The sequence below is a fragment of the Zalophus californianus genome, chromosome 1, assembly GCF_009762305.2.
Source record: "Zalophus californianus isolate mZalCal1 chromosome 1, mZalCal1.pri.v2, whole genome shotgun sequence".
NCBI lineage: Eukaryota > Metazoa > Chordata > Mammalia > Carnivora > Otariidae > Zalophus > Zalophus californianus.
In genome coordinates this window covers 20,553,009-20,571,356 of record NC_045595.1, presented here as the reverse complement: position 1 = coordinate 20,571,356, position 18,348 = coordinate 20,553,009, and the positions used below count along the sequence as shown (strand labels likewise).

The 18,348-nt window shown below is 58.0% G+C and overlaps 2 protein-coding genes across 6 annotated transcripts; one reads left to right on the top strand and one right to left on the bottom strand.

Moving 5' to 3' along the window:
- Positions 1–474: 474 nt before the first annotated feature.
- LOC113917280 (aminoacylase-1) lies at positions 475–14,451 on the bottom strand. 5 transcript variants are annotated; one of them, XM_027584991.1, is made up of 15 exons: positions 12,996–13,112; positions 6,044–6,155; positions 5,287–5,351; positions 5,111–5,215; positions 4,677–4,771; positions 4,310–4,386; positions 4,127–4,216; positions 3,973–4,029; positions 3,567–3,640; positions 3,432–3,481; positions 3,173–3,317; positions 3,003–3,071; positions 2,271–2,350; positions 2,074–2,134; positions 475–1,988 (listed from the first exon to the last, which is right to left on the bottom strand). In XM_027584991.1, exons 1-15 carry the CDS (start codon positions 13,077–13,079, stop codon positions 1,824–1,826), a joined length of 1,329 nt encoding a protein of 442 aa, XP_027440792.1. In that variant the 5' UTR covers positions 13,080–13,112; the 3' UTR covers positions 475–1,823. The 5 variants fall into 5 exon arrangements, with proteins under 5 accessions (XP_027440792.1, XP_027440794.1, XP_027440793.1 ...); XM_027584993.1 differs by lacking the exon at positions 12,996–13,112 and adding an exon at positions 14,315–14,451 and having other exon boundaries at positions 476–1,988; XM_027584992.1 differs by lacking the exon at positions 12,996–13,112 and adding an exon at positions 6,553–6,811 and having other exon boundaries at positions 476–1,988.
- On the top strand, positions 13,982–18,268 carry ABHD14B (abhydrolase domain containing 14B). The gene is made up of 4 exons (XM_027584996.2): positions 13,982–14,164; positions 15,081–15,316; positions 16,536–16,777; positions 17,163–18,268. The coding sequence occupies exons 2-4, from the start codon at positions 15,106–15,108 to the stop codon at positions 17,340–17,342; spliced, it is 633 nt and encodes a 210-aa protein (XP_027440797.1). The 5' UTR covers positions 13,982–14,164; positions 15,081–15,105; the 3' UTR covers positions 17,343–18,268.
- Positions 18,269–18,348: the final 80 nt, after the last annotated feature.

The window sequence follows — 18,348 nt, the reverse complement described above, 5'->3', positions numbered from 1 at the left end:
TGGTATAGTGGTCATAGGCATTGTGGAGGCTTTCTGTAGAAGCTGCCAAGCATGTCACCGTTCCTGGTCATGCAGTCTTTGAAACTAGTCTTGAGTATGGTTGTCGTGTAACTTGTGGACCAACCTTGGCACTTGGGAGGTTCCAAAAGGGTTGCACTTCCTAGAGCACCTGGGTGGCTTAGTCGATTAAGCATCCAGACTCTTGGTTTTTACTCTTGATTTCAGGCTCAGGTCATGATCTCAGGGTTGTGGGATCAAGCCCTGAGTTGGTCTCCGTGCTCCGGAGGGAGTTTGCTTCTCTCTCTCCCTCTGCCCCTCGCCACCCCCTCCACATGGCATGCGCACACACGCTTGCTCTCAAATCTTAAAGAGGCAACAGGTACATCCCATGATAAATGGTCCCTCTTCCTCTGAAGTAGGTATTCTCTTTGTTTCACAGGGAAGGAAATTTGTTTGAGATCATGGAGCTCTGGGATGTAAGTAGCATTGGGACCCAGGCAGCCCATGCAGGACCCCAGAAAGTTTGCCCAACCAGGGCTGGGCTGCTAGCTCATGACTCTGATCTTGGCATGCTCTGGGGGGCCAACTGTCCATTACCAGCGGGTGTCAGATAGATGGGGTCTTGAAAGGGACCAGGAACAGGTTTTATGTCCTGAAGGTACTTTGGCCCAGCCTGAGGTCATCAGGTCAGGTGGCTTCCAGTGAGGCTTGTGTTCTAGGCCAGGACAGGGCGTGAAGACTCCTTTCATCTGAAGGGGGAGGCCAGACCCCAGGTCAGGGGCTTCAAATAGGCTTACTTAAGGTCACAACCAGGTTGCTGTCAGCCTCCAGCTCCCACCCAGAGCCTCCCTTGTGTCCCTAGTTTTTGAGTCTCAAATCTTGACTCCCATTACCTACAAGCTATGTGGTTTTGGGCAAGCTATTCTAGCAGAGCTGCTAAAGGGGCTCAGTGAAACCTGCATCCAGGGGCTGCTGGGAGGGCTCAAAGCAGATAGAGCTGGCCAAAGTCCTGGCTCCTTGGCAGAATTGCACGAGCAGGGGTTAGTACTATCGGGACTAAGCCTGCAGGCCACAGAACCAGGCTGTGGACTTCCCTCTGGCCACAAGAACTTCAAAACCCAGCCCTCCCTGTCTCTCATCCCATGCCTGTGGAGGTCCAAACAGGACTAGATCAGATGAGCTAGAGGAGCAAGCTCAGCAATCAGGCCATAGTGACTCTCGGTCCTGCCTGGAGCCCCCTACCTAGCAGGGCTGACAGACTGAAGCCTCACTCAGCACACACTGATCCCTGCCCAGGGTGTAGGGACCCTAAGATGAACATGCTAGCAGCCATGGCTTGCAAGCTCTCCTACCTGCCCCACATCTGGCATGGCCCAGCTGGCCTCTAGCTGTAGTCCTGTCTCAGGATCCTGAGTGTGTTCCCAGAAAGCCAGAAGTGTTTCCCTGAGATCTTTGCTTTGGTTTCCTCCTCAGAGTGGTGTCCCCGACCTTATAAGTCAGATAAAGGCTTAGTGGCCACTGAGAAGAGGAACTATGGTCCCTTGGCGCTGGGCACAGACATGGCTGGGTGGTACTGGATGAGTGTGCTGTGTGGAGAGACACAGCAGCATGGGGTAGTGGGAGGCACCCAGAGCCAGGCTCAGTTTTCTCATCTGTGAAACGGGGGTGGGAATTGCATGTCCCCAGAGAAATGACAGAATCCCTGCTCCATGAACGTCCTTGCTCTTAGTACTTCAGAACTGGCCTCTGTCCACACGCAGACTTTATTGTTGGGCGGGGGGGGGAGGGGTCCTTGACACTGGTCCGGTGGACGCTCCTGGGACTCAGCCGTCACTGGGCAGGGCAGGCACACTGGCCAGGGCAGGCAGCAGCCGCGTGTATATGTCAATCCCACGGAGGAACACGGCCTCATGCAGCCGCTCATCGTGGTCGTGCAGCAGTACAGGTGTGCGGTTCATGGGTGAGAAGCCCAGCGCGGGGACCCCCACCTGCAGGGGACAAGGAGAAGCCATCAGGAGGAAAGCCAGCAACCAGGACCGCCCACCCCCTGCCCACCCACTGCAAGCAGCTCACCACACGGAGGTAGCGGCTATCCGTGGCAGCAGGGAAGATCTCTGGCTCCAGCGTGAGGTTCCTGCGGAGGCAAAAGCCTGGTGAATGAGGAGGCAGGGAGGGGAGAGCGCAAGGGGAGCATGGAAAGGGTGAAGGAAGATGGAAGGGAGGCAGGAGGAGAGAGGAAAGGGGAAGAGAAGGCAGGCCAGGGTGCTCACATGTCCTTGCAGACCCCGCTAAATGCTGCCCACCAGGGGTCTGAGTCATCAATAGATGTCATTCGGGACTCCGTCCACTTCTGGAAGGAGGGGAGGGGTAGCAGGAGCACGACAGGGCCTGGACAGCTTGCCCTATCCTTCACAGGCCTGTCAGTGCCTGGCACAGGCACACACCCATTCCCCCCACCCGCCACCCCGGCTTCCACCCACCTACCCAGAGAGCCAGCTGGCCAGTCCAGCCACAGGCCCTCTTTCAGTCCCTTACAGGCCACAGGTCTGGGACTTCGCCCTGCCCTTCATCTACTTACTTCCTGTCCAGCTTTCGCATCATAGGCCTCTTCCTCAAAATGGCTCTCCCAGACCTCTCAGACTGGCCAACTACTTGTTACAGGTTCTCAGAGTACAGGGTCCCACCTTTTCCTGAACCAAGTGTGTTCATACTTATATAAAAGTAATATTATATTAATGTTTAATTCAGGTCTATTTGTCTCTTCATGCCGTAAGGACTATGAGGCCATGAACTGTGTCTCACTTTACTCCTACGGTATCCCCAGCACCCAACAGTGGCCTCCACAACGAATGCCTGTTGGTGAACAAAATGTGTCCCTTGTAGCTAAAGAAATGTCCAGACGTATGCAGGCACACTGAGCACCCACTGCCACGGTGGCACACACCCAGCAAGCCCAGTCTCCCCTGCTCCCACAGCTCCCGACCGTAGGTCCCGGCTGATACCTGAGCAAACTCAAAGGTGACCCCCTCACCAGCTGCCCGGCACCAGCCCTGCAGCTGCTCCTCGAAAGCCTGTGAGAAGGGAGATGAGCTGACCTCTCAGGCTCTCCCTGAGCCTCCAGCCTAGGACTGAGAAGCCGGCTCCCTGCCCCAAACCCAGGTGGAGCTGGCACCTTCAGGTCCACATCCGGTGCCACACGGAAGTCAAAGCTGGCGCTCATAGTAGCAGGTACCACGTTATAAGCCACGCCGCCCTCTAACTTGGTCAGGTTCACGGAGGTCACAGCCCCTGCCTTCAGGTGGGGGTTTGACTGCAGCCTGCGGTGGGGGGACGGGGCAGGGGCAGCAGGGGGAGCAACAGATAAAGAGCCTCCCTTCTCTCTTGCAGGGCTGGCCGCCCAGACCCCCATCCTCTTTCCCAGGCTGCCTCACCTCTGCCGCTCCTTCTCCCGGAAAGCCAGGATTGAGCTCACGACCTTGTGCTAGGAGAGTGCGAGGTCGGATGTGAGAGTGGCCCCAGGCTAGAGCCTCAGGAATTCCCAAACTCCCTCCCCGTGTGCCACGCACCAGCTTCTCCGCTGCTGTGTCCTCGATGAAGCATGAGCTGTGGCCTGGCTTCCCGGTGCTCGAGACCCGCACCCCTGGGAGAAGAGGGAGAAGGGGGCGTCTTCAGCATGGGAGGGGCTGGAAAAGTGATCAGCCTGGGGGTGGGCCCTGGTCTTTGCCTCATCCCAAGCTCCTCCAGCAGGGTGGTCTCCCTTAGAACGCACGGTGGAGAGCTGGTTTCTGCCCATGGGGGGCTACCCTCAGAAGCTCAGGAAGGAGAAGCCCAGGTAGGAAGGGGCTGGGAGGCAGAGGCTCTGGGTTCAAGGCCTACTCGGGCCCCGACCTGCTGCATGACTCTTCGTAGGCTGCCCCTTCTGGCTTAGCACCCCACCACACAGTGACACCCTCCCTCCAAGCCCATACTCACACCAGGGGCTCCGCTCACTGTAAAAGACAGTGAAGGCATCAGTGGGGTTGGCCAGGCCTGGGGAGGGAAAAGGGATTCAGAGGGTAGAGTGGCCCAGCCACTAGCAGCCTCCATATCCCCTACTGGCCGCTCAGGGGCCTGCCACCCTGCTCACCTTCATCCAGGGCGAAGCCAGCCCTCAGGGCCTGGAACTCGGGCCGCTGCACAAACAGCTCCATGCCTTGGTGACCTCCAACCTCCTCATCTGTAAAAGCAGCAGGGACATGAGATGAAGGAGCTGCCCCTGCCACCATATCCTCCTGCTCCCTGAAAGTGTCCCTCCCCAAGCCACTCCTACCTGGCACAAAGGTCATGTGGATGGTTCTGGGGAAATGGTGGCCCTCAGCCTTCAGCCTCCTCACAGCCTCCAGGTACCTGAGGGGCAATGACAGGGTGTAAGCCAGGGCTCGGGGAGCCACCAGATGCTTGGGCGGGCAGGCTGGAGCCCTGGGCCCCTGCGGCCTGTTCTGCCACAGCCTGGCAGGGGACTCTGGGAAGTCTCTGTCCTTCACTCTACCATGTAATGGTGCTAATTGCTGTCCGAGATAAGGGGGTCAGGATGTTCCTTGGCCTTGAGGTTCTCCAATCACACCCACCCCAGGCCCTGGGTCAATTCAATGGGCCAGTAGGGACATTGTGGGGGACAGGAAATGGAGGACACTCACTGGATGCTGACACACTTCATGTCCTGGGCACCCCTGGCATAGATGTAGCCCTCAGCATCCTTGAAGGCCTCAAAGGGGTCATGACTCCAGTGTTCCTGGGGCAGAGATGAGAAGAGGGACCCAAGCCCCAAATTTAGTCATTAATCTACTCTGCCCTGCTCTAGAAGCCTACCCTAGGGTGGGGGTGACAAGTGGGGTGGTGAAGAGGGCTGAAGAGGGCAGCTGACTGCAATCCCTCATCTCTGCTCCCACCTCCACCCCCACCCTGGGCACAGAATGGACCACCGGGCAAAGGCTGCTTAAACGGAGTAGTGTCCTAAGAGATCGGGAGTCAGTTTCAGGACAAGCCCCCGAGGCTCCCTGGGGTCCCATGGGGGGGTCTGCATCATCTTTGTGTACCCCAAGGCCTGCACCGATCCCTGCGCCCCACACACCTTGAAGACAGGCACCACATCAGTGTGGGAGTTGAGTAAGATGGAGGAGAGTCTGGGGTTGGTGCCTGGCCACGTCAGAATGGTCACCACATGGCCAGGTGCCACCTGGAGAGGACCAGGAGGTGAGGAGGTGCCCCGGGGCCACCTCCCCTCCCCATGCCAGGCCCCAGGCTCACCTCCACTTTCTGACAGCCTAGGCCCAGCTGGCGGGCTCTCTCTTCAAGGAAGGCCACGGCAGCGCCTGGGGACACGGAGAGTCTTGGGGCTGCTTCTGCCTACCCACCTGTCCCACTGGCCCAGGCAGAGCTGGGGGTACATCCAGAGAGGGAAGCCAACCCTGAAAGGGGCTGCTGCCTCCTCGGTGCAATTCCACATTGCTCGAGGACCCCTGCATTTCTGTCTCCAAGGAAGAATGTATCTTTGGCCAGTCAGTGACCCTTTGTGGAAGGTCAGGTGGGAAGTTCATAGTTAGAAACAGGAGTGATGGCTCTCTTCCTTAGGGATGGGAAAACTGGTGCAGCAGCATGAGATTCACCTGATGTCTCCCCCCTGGTAAATCAGGGCAGGGGTTTGCACCCATGTCCACCATTCCCAGCCACCAAGGCTGAGTCCCTAAGGGCTGTGGTCTTTGTCCTGCCCCAGTAGGCTTCTGGAGCTTCTTCCTTGAGGCTGTCTGGTCTCCCCTCCCCCTCCTCAAACCCCGGGCAGTGAGGTGAAGTTGTTCCTTAACCAGCCACCAGAAGTAACTCTGGGTGCAACACAGCCTGGAGGGGCTGCTGAGCAGTCGGCTGGCCTGGGGAATGGCTAGAGGCGTGGAGGTGCCAGTTGGGGCAGCAGAGTGGGGCTCAGCTAGGTGGCAGTGGTTGGAGTCTGATGTAGAGCAGTCCCCGCCCCGGGACCCCACCGCAGGCCCTGGAACGGCCGCGTTCTCACCGTAGTCGGGCTTGGGCTGGACGGTGCGGATGCGCAGGTACTGGCGGAAGAGTGTCACGGACGGGTGCTCGCCCTCGCGACCCTCGCTGGCCATGGCGCTGCGCGTGGTGATCTAGGGGCAAAGCGAGTGGCTACCTACCCCTCCCAGCCGCTGAGGCCCAGTGGTCTCCACCTACCCACGGCCCTTCCCCAGGGCGGTTCCCCGTACGTCCCACAGGGAGAAGACACCCCGTTTCGGAGCCCCCATTCTGTTTTAGGAGCTGTGCTGGCCGCTTTCAACACATTTCCGTATTGAATCGGCCAAAAAGCCCCAGGAAGTTCGTGCCTCTGTATGCCTACTTTCCAGAGGAGAAAGCTGAGGCTGAGAGGTTCAGCGACAGCTAGAGAGTAGGGGAGCCCGGTCTGAACCCTGACACTGACTCTCCCTACCCTCCTCAAAAAAATTCTCCCAACTGCCCGGATTTTATGCCATGTAACCCCAGATCCCTTTACCCTCTCCGGGGTCCCACCTCGCTCTCCGCTGGTCTTGGGCCCGCGCTTGCCTCTCAGCGCCCGCCCCGGACTATGGCCAGGGCTCAGGGGTCCTGCGAGGTCGAGGGCTCAGAACCGCCCCCGGTCCGCCCACCACGTGGCCGGACCGGATCGCGGGGCGGGGCCGAAGACTGCGAGTTAGGGCCACCCATCGTCTCTGGGGCGGCGACGGCGAGGTCGTCTCCGCCCGCCCCAGGTTCCAGCCTCCTCTCGGGTTACGGGATCCCTCTCCCGCGCAGCCACCGCCGCCGCCTGCTCGGCCCCGGCGGCGGGCCCCGCCCCCGCAGCCCGGGTCCCGCTCCGCAGGCCCCGCCCCGCAGGCCTGGGCTGCGAGCTCCGGGTGGTCCCGCCCCCCGGAGGGCTCTACCTCCTGCAACCTCCAGATTGGGCGGGAAGAGAGGAGAGCAGACCCTTGACACGAGAGGCTGCGTCTGCCCCCTCGGGCGCCCTTCACTCTTGGGGTACAGCGCTGCAAAGTCCTGCCAGAGCTGGCCCCTGCCTGCGCCCCCACCCCCTCCCGCGTGTCTCTGACTTCTCCCCTTTCCGTGTCTCAGCTCCTCAGGGAGGTCCTCCCTGACCGCCTCAGACCCCCGTGTGGAGAGGTTATTGGTCAATATCTGTCCCCTCAGACTGCAAGTTCTAGGAGGCTGGCTGGTCCCTGTACCCACAGGATACTGTCGCTGGCGGGGCACAGAGCGGTGTCAGAGCGGACGCCTGGACATGTGCCAGGAGCAGAGGATAAACGGGCAGAGGGGCACATGGTGACTTCGTGTGAGATCGTGCAAATGTGCCGCTGTGGGAGCTAATCCAACAGTGTGTCTCAGCGTGTATGACCGCGCGTGTGACAAGTGTGAGATGGTGGCCAGGTGTGGCAGCGTCTGTATGACAGAGGATGTCACGGTGAAGGTCACCATGAGGCTGTATGACCGTGTCGGGGGGGGGGGGATGGCACAAAAGCACACATGTGGCATACTTTTGGCTGACCCTGTGCCAGGCTCCCTGGCTCTCCCGCGGCCACCGGAGGAGGGGGGATAAAGAGGCACAGGTGTCCCCCTGGCCACCCCCAGGCTGCACACGGTTGTAGCTGCCCACTTCTGTGCCTGGTTGCCCTTTGTACTCTCAGCCAGTTCTGCCCCCTGCTACAGGGGCTGAGTCGGCGTGGGGAGAAGCAGAGCTGAAAACTTCAACCTCTGTGCCCAGAGGAGGCAGGCTGGGAGGGGAGGGTAAGGCGGGGGGGTTTGTCCCACCCTCCTGGGGTTTAAGTCTGGTCTGCTTGCTGACCCATACATACCAGGGGCAAGCAGGCTTGGCAGTTCACCACCAATGCTATGTTAATTGCTAAATCACATTCCCCACTTCCGTCCCTACACATCCTGCTCCCTTCGGCCATAGGTCCTGCATTCCTGACTCACTGGCTCAACTGCCAGACCCTGGACTTCCCACCAACTCCAGTGGTCACACAGCAGTAGTAACACCCGCTCGCCCTGACCCCCCTCAAGTCCTGTGAGGCCAAGTGCTCCATTTACCCAGACTGAGTCAATTCTAAAACCACATTTTGAGCCAGGTATTACCATCATGCACATTTTACAGGTGAGGAAACTGAGTCACAGAGTGGTGAGGGCAGCCAGCTAGGAAGTAGACCATCCCAGGCTGCTGAAGCCTCCCTCCAGCTCCCAGCCCCAAAGCAGCCCCGGACTTGCCTCTCACTCCTACCCCACCTGCTGCAACGCCAGGAAACAGGACCTGCCACTCCCCGGGCATGACAAAAAAATGTGTTTTTTTATTGTGCCTGTGAGATGAAATGAGAGGTCCCGACTGGGCCTGGCCCTCTGGCCTCCACCCTCCAATCCCAGGGGCTGCCTCCCTGGTAGGGCACTGGTCCAGACTCTCCAAGCTCAGGCCAGGCCTGGGGCCTGGTCAGTGGGTGAACTCAAGGCAGGTGGTCAAGGAAGGCAAGGAGGACAAGGTGGAAGTCTTGCGGCTTGTGGAGGTAGCAGGCGTGGCCTGCATCACGCAGCTTCACCACAGAGTGGTTGGGCAGGTGGCGGAGCTGCCGCAGCGACTCCCGAGCCAGGATACGGTCCAGCTCCCCATACAGGATGAGAGTCGGGGTCTGCAGAGCAAGGCAAGGGGCTGTGACTCTGGGGTCTGACGGGGACTGACCCTCTAGCTACCTCCTTAGGACATCTTTCCCAAACACCCCATCTCTTTCTATCCAGATGAGGCCATGCGTCCTCCAAGTGAGACCTGAGTCCTTTCCCCCCATGACTCAAGCCAGGGATAGGAAGCTGGACCTTTGGAAACCATCCTTCCAGTACCTTCACGGCCCAGAATTGTTCCTGGGTGTAGTTCTGGGTGGAGGCGGGTGCAATGGGCACAAATCCACGCAGGTGGTGGTGGCCTCGGATCAAGAAGGGCAGGGCGTAGCGGCCACTCAGAGAGGGGCTCACCAATACGGCATTGTGCACCTCCAGGTCTCGCAGCACTCGCTCCAGCAGCTCCGCCCGCCCTGCCTCTGTGCTTGCCTCCTTGGAAGGTGCCGAGTTCCCAAAACCTGGGAACAGCAGGAGGCACCAGCTGAGGGAGGCTGGAAAGGAACCCAGGACATCCTGCCCACCACAGTGGGGGAAATAGCAGAGGCACATGGCAGCGCTACCCCCAAACTTCCCAGAAGCTCTTTTTTGTAATGGGATAGGTCTGCTAGAAAAGCATCTTTCATTCATTAGAGTGGCAAAACTAAAAAGATTGACAATATGCAGTGTTGGGGAAGATGTGGGGAAATGGGCACTTTCATCCATGACTGATGGGAGTATAAATCCATGTAGGATTTTTGGAGGGTAAGGCAATATTTGTCAACACTTAAAAAATGTGCATCCTTTGACCCATCAATTATCCTTGGTAGCTACCCTACAGAAATTATTGCCTCCATGCTCAAAGAAACATGTCCAAAGTTGCTTCAGCTTCATACCTCAAGCATTTCCACAGATGCTGAAAACTCAACTTACATATCCATCAGTGGAGGAACGGGCAGATCAAACCTGTCTATCCTTCTGATGGCACACAGTGCAGAGAGAGGGAGATTCATATTGACTGGCCCGCTCTATGAGAGGTGGTGTAGGGGGAGAAAAACCAAGCTGCAGAGAGATCTGCTAAGCAGACGGGACACCAGTCATGTTTCTAACCTCACCGCACAATCCTGCGTATTGTCTGTCTTTCTATATATGGAAATGCCCCGAGGGGGTTGGGCACCCCCAAACTGCTGGGAGAGAAATGCGGCACGGGTCTCTGAGGGCGTCATTCTTGCTTGAGTTTTAAAGACAAGAATGATAGCATAAATCATTCGCATAGCTACAAAACCGAAAAGCTACCTAGTTTGTCATAAAATGACCAGTGAGATCTCTCTGTGCAAGCACTTGTGGAGTGAGTCACGTTTCTATTTGCTATGTGACATGCAACAGTCCACATTCCAGTTTTCAAGGCAGAAAATAAAGACACAGACCTTTTAGTATTGCCATCTTGTGTTGCGACCTACCATGGCTTGTCCAGACATTGAGGTCCAAATCCGCCCCCCCAACCCAGCCATACCTTAAAGCTTTTCTCCCCTCCACGTCCTCCCCTGGGAAGCTGCCCCTTGTACCTGCTGAATGTTGCCTCCCTAGACCCTGGAGTGGGGGCTCTCACCTGGGAGGTCAAGGGCCACGGCCCGGTAGCCCCTCTGCGCCAGCAGCTGCAGTGTGCCCAGCTGCTCCCACGTGTGGGAGTTAAAGGCCTTTCCGTGGAGTAGCACCACCTCCACCCTGTGGGCACACAGGGGAGTGTGTGTCCTTGGGGTCTGGAAGTGGCCCGCCATTCTTTCTTTCCAGGCTTCTCCCACTGCCCTCCCAGGCCCTGAGCACCCTGAGTTGAGCTGGGGTCCCACACAGGGACTCTCCTTGGACCTAGGCCTTCCACTGCACCCTGAGGTCAGCACCCACCTGTGTGCCCGGTGGAGTGGCAGCACCTCGCGGTAAAAGATGGGGGAGTTGCCAGGGGTGAGACCAGCCAGGACTGTGACATTGGGGCCTCCCCAGAGCCAGGAGGTCTGCTCAGGGGGGCCTGGCAGCCCCACGTACAGTAGCAGCATGAGCAGCAGGCCCAGGCCCAGCAGGGCTACCTGGGACCGGCTCATGGAGGTCTGCACCACAGTCTGGAGGAGAGGAGAGGAAGAAGAGCCTGGGGCTGTGTCCCCACCAGGTCCCCTGGACCCCATCCCCAACCCCCCCCCCCAGAAGCCCCCAGCAGAGGAACAACTCAGCCCTTGCTCTTTCTCCTGCTCTGAGCAGGGTTCACATCCAACTGCTCCACACATGCTGGGGCAGGGGCTCAGATACCCTGCAGCCTGAGAAGGAGCATCTGAGATGTCCCTGGAAACACAGCATGCTCAATGACCACCATCATCATTGTGCCAGCTAAAACCGCTTCCGTTCATCAGGTGCTTATGAGAGCCAGATCCTGTGTCTGGCCCTTCACATACGAGGGCTCACGAATCCACACAGGAACAATTGGGAGCAGATATGATTAGAGTTCTCTTACAGATGAGGAAACAGGCTCAGAGAGGTAAATTCTTTTGCCCAAAATGCAGAATAGCAAGTAAAGGAACTGGGATTTGAACCCAGAGCTGGGCTGCTAACCACCAGGCTACGCTGAGCTTGCCAAGGAAGAAACCATGGGGCTGGGAGGTGAGGGACGAACTGGAGCCTTGCTGGTGGACAGAGTAGTGAGAATCATCAAAAGTGAAAGACTATGTGTAAAGCCTCATCCCACTGACAGCATGTTTGGAAATGGTTCTTCTTTTTTAATCACATTGCATGTAAGAGTGCTCAAATCAGAATGTGTTTTCCAATTGATGGAAATATTCAATGCTCTATCTCAGCTGATATTAAGTGGGAGGAGGGTTCGTGGAGAGTATCTGGGATGGAGAAAGGCTGAGGGGAATGAATGGGGCCAGGGAGGGGCATGGTACACCTAGAAATGGAGGTTGGAGAGATGAATGCTCGCCCCACCCCCTCAGCTTCATGACCTGCTTCATGGACTCCTGTAGTCTGGGTCCTTTGCCTGTCCAGACAACAGACATCAGGACCCAGGACCCAGTTAGCCCTGGCTTTGAGACTCTGCTTTGCCACTTCCTGGCTGTGTGTCTTCAGCTTGTCAGTAAAATGGGGAAAAGGATCACTTTGCATCAGCCCTCTCAAGTTTCCTGTGGTATTTCAGGAATACAGTGGACTTGACCCAGGGCTCTCCTGTGATTTCTTGGGCCTAGACTGAGTACACCTGCCTTATTCCCAGATTCCAGTAAACACATCTTTATGGAGTGCCAACTGGGGTGCTGGCCCAGCTGGAAACCCATACTGGGCACCACCCTCCTTTCCTGGGAGCTTTGGGGATGTTTCCCGAGCCCCCACCCCCAGGTTCCCAGTCCTGGGGTGGGTGGGCAGTGGCAGCCCCTCCGGTGCTGATGGAGAGCCAGGAGCTGAATGGAGGAAGAGGCCGCTCTTCTCTTCCTTCTGACCACGAACAGCAACCTCCCACTGGGCATGAGCCTAGGCTCCCAACAGTGGGAGAATCCCTGCGGACTTCTCCTTATGGGGAGCCTGCTGCAAGGGAGAGGCGGGACTTTGGCCGTTGCCTTGGCAACCTGGGCAGCTGGCGCACTAGACCACGGTGGTGGGCAGCTAGCCAGCAACCCAGCATTCGCTACAGATACCAGAGAAGGCGTGCGGTCAGGGAAGCTGTACCCAACTTAGGTCCTTGGCATACGTGTGGACAATGACACACAGGTGTACACACGTGCACACAAACATCGAGTCTTGTCCCCACATACTTTTCTTCTGCACAAGCTATTCCTGGCACGGCGGGTACAGGCAGCCCTGCTTGAACTGTGAGCAACGGATCCCTTGAAATACATACCCTCAAAATCAGGCAGTCAGCCATCAGGAAGGCAGACGGACAGACACATACACGCTTTCAAAATCATGCTGACCCTCAAATTTCCAGCACACAGTCATATACACAATCCTAAAACACACATGTACAGGCAAAAAGACACACATAATAGCCTCAGAAATACACACGCACAGGTAGATACACACCCTCAAAATCACATGTACACAGAAATACACATAGCATACAGACAAGCGTACAGACAGACCGACACCCCCCCCCAACGTAGGCGCGTAGAAACAGACAGACAGCACATCGACACACATCCTGACCCCGCAGAACGCACGCAAACGCCTGAGCGCACACACAACACACCAACACAAGCACACTGGCGCCTAGCCATTCCCACGGGACTCTGCCCCAGGGCTCCGCGGGCAAGGGGCGGAGCCAGGATGGCCCGCCCCCGCGCACCCTGCAGTCTTCACTCCCCGGGGACACTCACCGGGCCGACCGGCATGACCGGGCCGGACACCCCAGGGCGGGCCCCGCCCACACGGAACCAGCAGCCAAACAGCGCCGCGACCATTGCGCTGCCTCTGCCGCTCTGCAGGCTGCTGCGGGGACTAGGCGGCGGGGCGCGCAGCCAAGGAGGCGCGCTTGCGCAGTCCGCAGTCGCAGGCCCCGCGCCTCCTAAACCCACGCAGGGGGTGCTCCAGGCGGCGCCCGGAAAGCACGTAGGCCCGGCCCACTAACCAGATTTTCCGGATTGTTCTCAGCCCGAAGGCCAGGGGAGAGCCACCGGCTTCTCCCCACCAGACCATCTCTACGGTGGGTCAGTCCCTCGTCTGTACAGAGGGTTAAGGATAAGGAGTGTCTTGAGGACCACAAAAGATGGGTCAAGGCTTAGCACAGTGTCTGGAGAGGAGGCGTCGCTGTTTAATGTCAGATATTATTGTCACTTGGCAACTCCAGGTCTCAGTCCAACCGCTTCCCCAACCCCTACAAATACACAGGCGCACACACTCAGTCACAGCCCAGGGTGGCCTGTGCCTCCTTCACTGCTCTTTTTGGCACCTATCCTGGTCGGCGATGTGTGGCCAAGGCCAGGAGTGGCAGCTAGGCTGGGTACAGGAAGGCAGCGCAGGGCACGCAGGACTCCCTCTGTTACAGACACCCTGCCAAATAGGCAACATCACACCCATTCTACAGGCCAGGAAATAGGCTCGGAGACGCTGTGAAAACGGTCGAGGTCACCTGGCTGGACTTTGGCAGAACCTCGCACTCAAAGCTGTCTGGCTTCACTGCGTGCCTGTGCACAACCCTGGGCCTGGGCAGGGTGGGGAGGAGGAGGGAGCAGCAGGAATGAGACCCCACGAACCCTTCTCCGCAAGCCGCATCATGTGCATCTGGGGCGGCCTGCTGCGGCCGCACGCAGTCGGGTGCTTGGAGCACATGGGGCCGAGGGGCTTGGGGAAACCGAGGCCGCTGTGACAAGAAAGATCTAGCGGCAGCGACTGGCCCTGCGACGGCTTGCGGCCACAAGAGGGCGTTCCGTAGCACGGCCTGGTCTCCGCCCTCGGCCGGGCCACTTCCCCGCTTCCCTGCCCCGGACCCCAGACGCCGCCAGCACTCGCCTGCCTCTTATCTGCGCGAGCCTACGCAGCTCCCCAGGTACCGGCCCTGCACCCCCCGACCCTCTCGTCTTCTGTCCAGTGAGATCCCACCCCCACCCAGCCCAAGTTCCTCCCCTCCCCATCTCGGCTCCCCAGGTCCCCTTCTCGGGTCTGCCCCCCCCCCCGCCACTTTCCGCGTGCGCCTTACCGGGCCCAGCGAGCCAGAACCGAGGTCGGCGGAGGGGACCGAGCGAGCCGCCGCGGCGCCGATGACCGTGCGTCAGAGCGTTGGGCCCCAGCGGGCAGCGCGCTGGGTACTCCGCATTCCTTGAGGGCCGGAACTCCAAAGCCTTTCCCAGCTCTGCGTTCCGGCTTCCGCCTCCGGGAAATGGGTTTTTTAACTACAATCCCGACCCCCTCCGGCCTGCGGGGCCAACCTACAAACTGTAACAGTGCCTTGAAGAGAAAGGTCGATAAGCAAAAGAGCTACGTACTGTCGACGGAGCACTTACTGTGCTATGTGCTAGGAGCGGTGTCCAGCGTGGTACATGCGTGAGCTCACTTAATCCCATCCACCACCTAGGAGCTGAGTACTATTGTATTATCCCCGTTTGTAGAAAAGAAGAATTAACAGTGAGGACGATAATCATAATGGGAGCTGCATGTATTGAGTTCTAAGGGCAGGCACCCTCACTTGTCAATTCTTTTTTTTTTAACTCATTAATTCTTGAGGTAGGTTTTATTGCCCCTTATTTCAGAAGAGGAAACTGAGGCCCAGTGCCATACAGTTGAGTGGCAGAGGCATAAGTAACACCTCTGCCTTCCTCATTTGAAAGCACGTGGAGAGTTCCGGTAGCCTCCTGGAGGCCTCCTTGCTGCTCCCGGAGGGACCCCTGCCCTCTCTGTGGCAGCCTCTCTGTCCCATCTGGGCAGGGGGTTCTGTGGCTCCTTATCAGTCTGGCCTTGAACCACAGGTGCTGCACCAGTACAGCAGCAGGGATGGCAGAAGTGGAGCTTCATGAGGGCACCATCCAGGTGCAGCGCCAGAGCCTCTTCTTCCGAGAGGCTCGGCCAGGCGGTGGGCAGGCTGCCTGCTTCTCAGTTCTGCTGTTGCATGGCATCCGCTTCTCCTCCGAGACCTGGCAGAACCTGGGCACGCTGCACAGGCTGGCTCAGGCTGGCTACCGGGCTGTGGCCATGGACCTGCCAGGTACTTCCGGGGCAGGCTTCTGGACTGGGGTTGTGGGGGCCTCACTGGGGGACAGGGCGCTGGGGCACTGGGAGGACCTAGCCAGGCTAGGCGCCTCCAAGCTTGACAGGGTGCAGTACCCTCGGCAAGGGCCTTCCAGTTTCTCTGGTCTCGATCTGGATGTGGTCTGGACACTGTCCAGCTGCTTCTAACCAGGTTGCCCAGGGCGGTGTCTCAGTGCCTCTGAGCCTCTGTTTCCTCATCTGTGAAGGGAGATGCAGATTTTGGGGGTTAGCTCTAGTGAGAATGGACTGAGATAATGTGCATATGTGGCCAGTACCCAACACCTAAGAATTGGTGCTCAGACAAGTGGAATTAAAATCTTTTGACAGAGCCATGACCATAGGCTGTGTTGGAAGCCCTAAGGAGTGAGACAGTCTCCTGACACATGTGGGGGCGGGGCAGGGCCTGGTGGGTGGCTGAGCCTGCAGTCATGATCCCAGGTACAAAGCCTACAAAGCCCTGAACTGGGTTCTGGAGTAGGGGAGGGGCAGCCCCAGCCCAGACTGGTAGTCCCCAACCCATGGAGCCAAGTATGACCCTATAACTGACCTGCTACCCCTCACAGGCCATGGCTGACATGGTTTCAGTGCCCAAGTGTGGGCCTCCGGGCCCAGATGGGATTGGTTCGGACAGTGGGTTGGACTGATCTTCCAGGTGAAGGTCTTGATCTTTTTGGGGAAGGTGGGGCCTGACTAACTGGAGGGGAGGTACATGTGCAGAGCCAGCTCCTCAGCCACTGTCCACCTTGCCAGCCCTGGAACAGGTGCCTCTTAAGCAGTTAATTCACCACAATCTGAAATGGCAGATACTTTTTTGTCTCCTTTAACAGATGGGGAAAATGAGCAGCCAAGAGAGGGGTGAGGAGACTTTCCTAAGGCCACATAGATAGTTAAGTGGAAAATTGAGACTTGGCCCCAGCTGTGTTGGACTTCGGAGCCTGATCCTTTCCAGGACACTCTAGGGCTGGGAGAGATGGGCACAGACATAGAGGGAAATGCCTCATGCTTGCCAAAGATATGACAAATCTAGGCTGCTGTAGGAATAAACTTGGGCACGCTGTGTGCTGCTGGAACCTGGCACAGAGAGATTGACCTAGGAGGGCTTCCTGGAGGAAGGGACTGTCTCTTCCATTTTCCCACTCAATGCCCTTGTCTTTCTCACACCTGAATCCCTGCAGGCCTGGGGCGCTCCAAGGAAGCAGTAGCCCCTGCCCCTATCGGGGAGCTGGTCCCCAGCAGCTTCCTGGCAGCTGTGGTGGATGCGTTGGACCTGGGCTCTCCAGCTGTGATCAGCCCATCGTTGAGTGGCATGTACTCCCTGCCCTTCCTCACGGCCCCTGGCTCCCAGCTCCGGGGCTATGTGCCAGTGGCCCCCATCTGCACTGACAAGATCAGTGCTGCGGACTATGCCAGTGTGAAGGTATCCCTGTGTGGGAGGCTGAGATGCCCCTGCCATGAGCAAGAAAGTGTCCATCCTGGGGCCTTTCCTCAACTCAGGGCAGAGTAACCAAGGGGTGGCTTCTGGGGGGAGCTAAACTACCAAACGCTGCCCTGTTGGTTTACTTAGCAGCAGATTACCGTGCCTTGGCCTGCGCTAAACCATGTGCTGGGGCAGACAAAAATCCATGCCTCTGTCCCTCAGGACTGGGGCCTCTTGGATCACCCACTGGGCCAGCTTATCTCTCCCCCTCATTTGGGGTGGCCCCAGGGAGAGACTGAAGTGGTGGTAGCACTAGACCTGACCTCTAGGAGGTTGGGGCTGGTGTGGCAGATCCCTGTTTACTGTTTCCCTTTCGTTTCTCTAGACCTCAACTCTTATAGTATATGGAGACCAGGACCCCATGGGTCTGACCAGCTTTGAGCACCTGAAGCAGCTGCCCAACCACCGGGTGTTGGTCATGGAGGGGGCAGGGCACCCCTGCTACCTCGACAAACCTGAGGAGTGGCACACAGGGCTGCTGGATTTCCTGCAGGGGCTAGCATGAGACCCAGCCCTGCTGATGGGGCTGGCTGCTGGCCTGCCTTGGGCTCTCTCTGTCTCCTTTCTTCCTCCATGGGTTCCTGCTCATCATGTACATGCAACAGGTGTGTTTCTGTCTATCTGGGTTCTTGTCTCTAGGGTCTGTCTTTTCCTCTTCCTCTTTCTCTTGCAGTGACAGACTAAGGAGGTGAAACCAAGAGGAAAAACCTCAGGAAGCAAGAGACGTAATCTGGTGGAGGGTAATCCATTAGATGAGCTTCTCCTATAGGCTTTCCTGTTCGCTCACACCCCTTACTCTGCCCTGTGCAGCCTCCCCAGCCTGCCTCCCTCCTTTTCCTTCAGCTGCCCTCCAGGGCACTCAAACCTCCTACTCCTGCTTCTTAGACCACAGATACATCCATGCCCACATACATGCTTACACATTTAGAGCCATCCATGTTCCCAGATGTGACCCTTCACTTGGGAGCAACCACACAGGTACAGGCAACTCTGGACTGACATGCACACTGTCACCTACAGCTTTGCATTGCATGCATTCACACACATGCATTCTTGTGCTCTCACACAAGCATTCACATGGGCACATGCACCCTCCCAACCATGCAGAACCCCACTGTCCAGGAAGGTGGGGACCCTAGGGGCCAGCCCTTGCAGGAGGCCCTCTGCCAGGTTTAGGAGTGGCCAGCCCTGAACTCCATTCACCACAAGTTGCAGCTGGCCCCAGCCCAGAGCTGCTGCCCAAAAGGTGAGGGCCACACTTTGGAACCTCTGATCTCCCTGCTTTGCCCCCTCTTTCTGCGTGCTCCACACCTCCCCAGGTTATTAGGCCTGGATCTGCTCAGCCAAGCTTGTTTCCTGCTCTGAGGTTTGGGGGTTGGGGAGACAGAGACTGGAGAGTGGAGGTCGGTGAAATAAAGTGATGCAATTAGACCCCGCAGGCTCTCACTGTCTCTGGAGCGCCGCTCCTCCCCCCGCCCCTGGGGACCGGCACTGTGGGCCCTTCCCCCACC

Bases quoted from the DNA above. Each gene is read 5' to 3' on its own strand.
- LOC113917280 (XM_027584991.1), bottom strand. From the start codon at position 13,079: ATGGTCGCGGCGCTGTTTGGCTGCTGGTTCCGTGTGGGCGGGGCCCGC. The intron at 3,072-3,172 runs GTGCCAGCTCCA...CCCTTCTCACAG, and splicing joins CACCGGATGTGGACCTGAAG to GCTTTCGAGGAGCAGCTGCA. The intron at 2,135-2,270 runs GTGAGCACCCTG...TTGCCTCCGCAG, and splicing joins AGCGGGGTCTGCAAGGACAT to GAACCTCACGCTGGAGCCAG.
- ABHD14B (XM_027584996.2), top strand. From the start codon at position 15,106: ATGGCAGAAGTGGAGCTTCATGAGGGCACCATCCAGGTGCAGCGCCAG. The intron at 15,317-16,535 runs GTACTTCCGGGG...GAATCCCTGCAG, and splicing joins TGTGGCCATGGACCTGCCAG to GCCTGGGGCGCTCCAAGGAA. The intron at 16,778-17,162 runs GTATCCCTGTGT...TCGTTTCTCTAG, and splicing joins CGGACTATGCCAGTGTGAAG to ACCTCAACTCTTATAGTATA.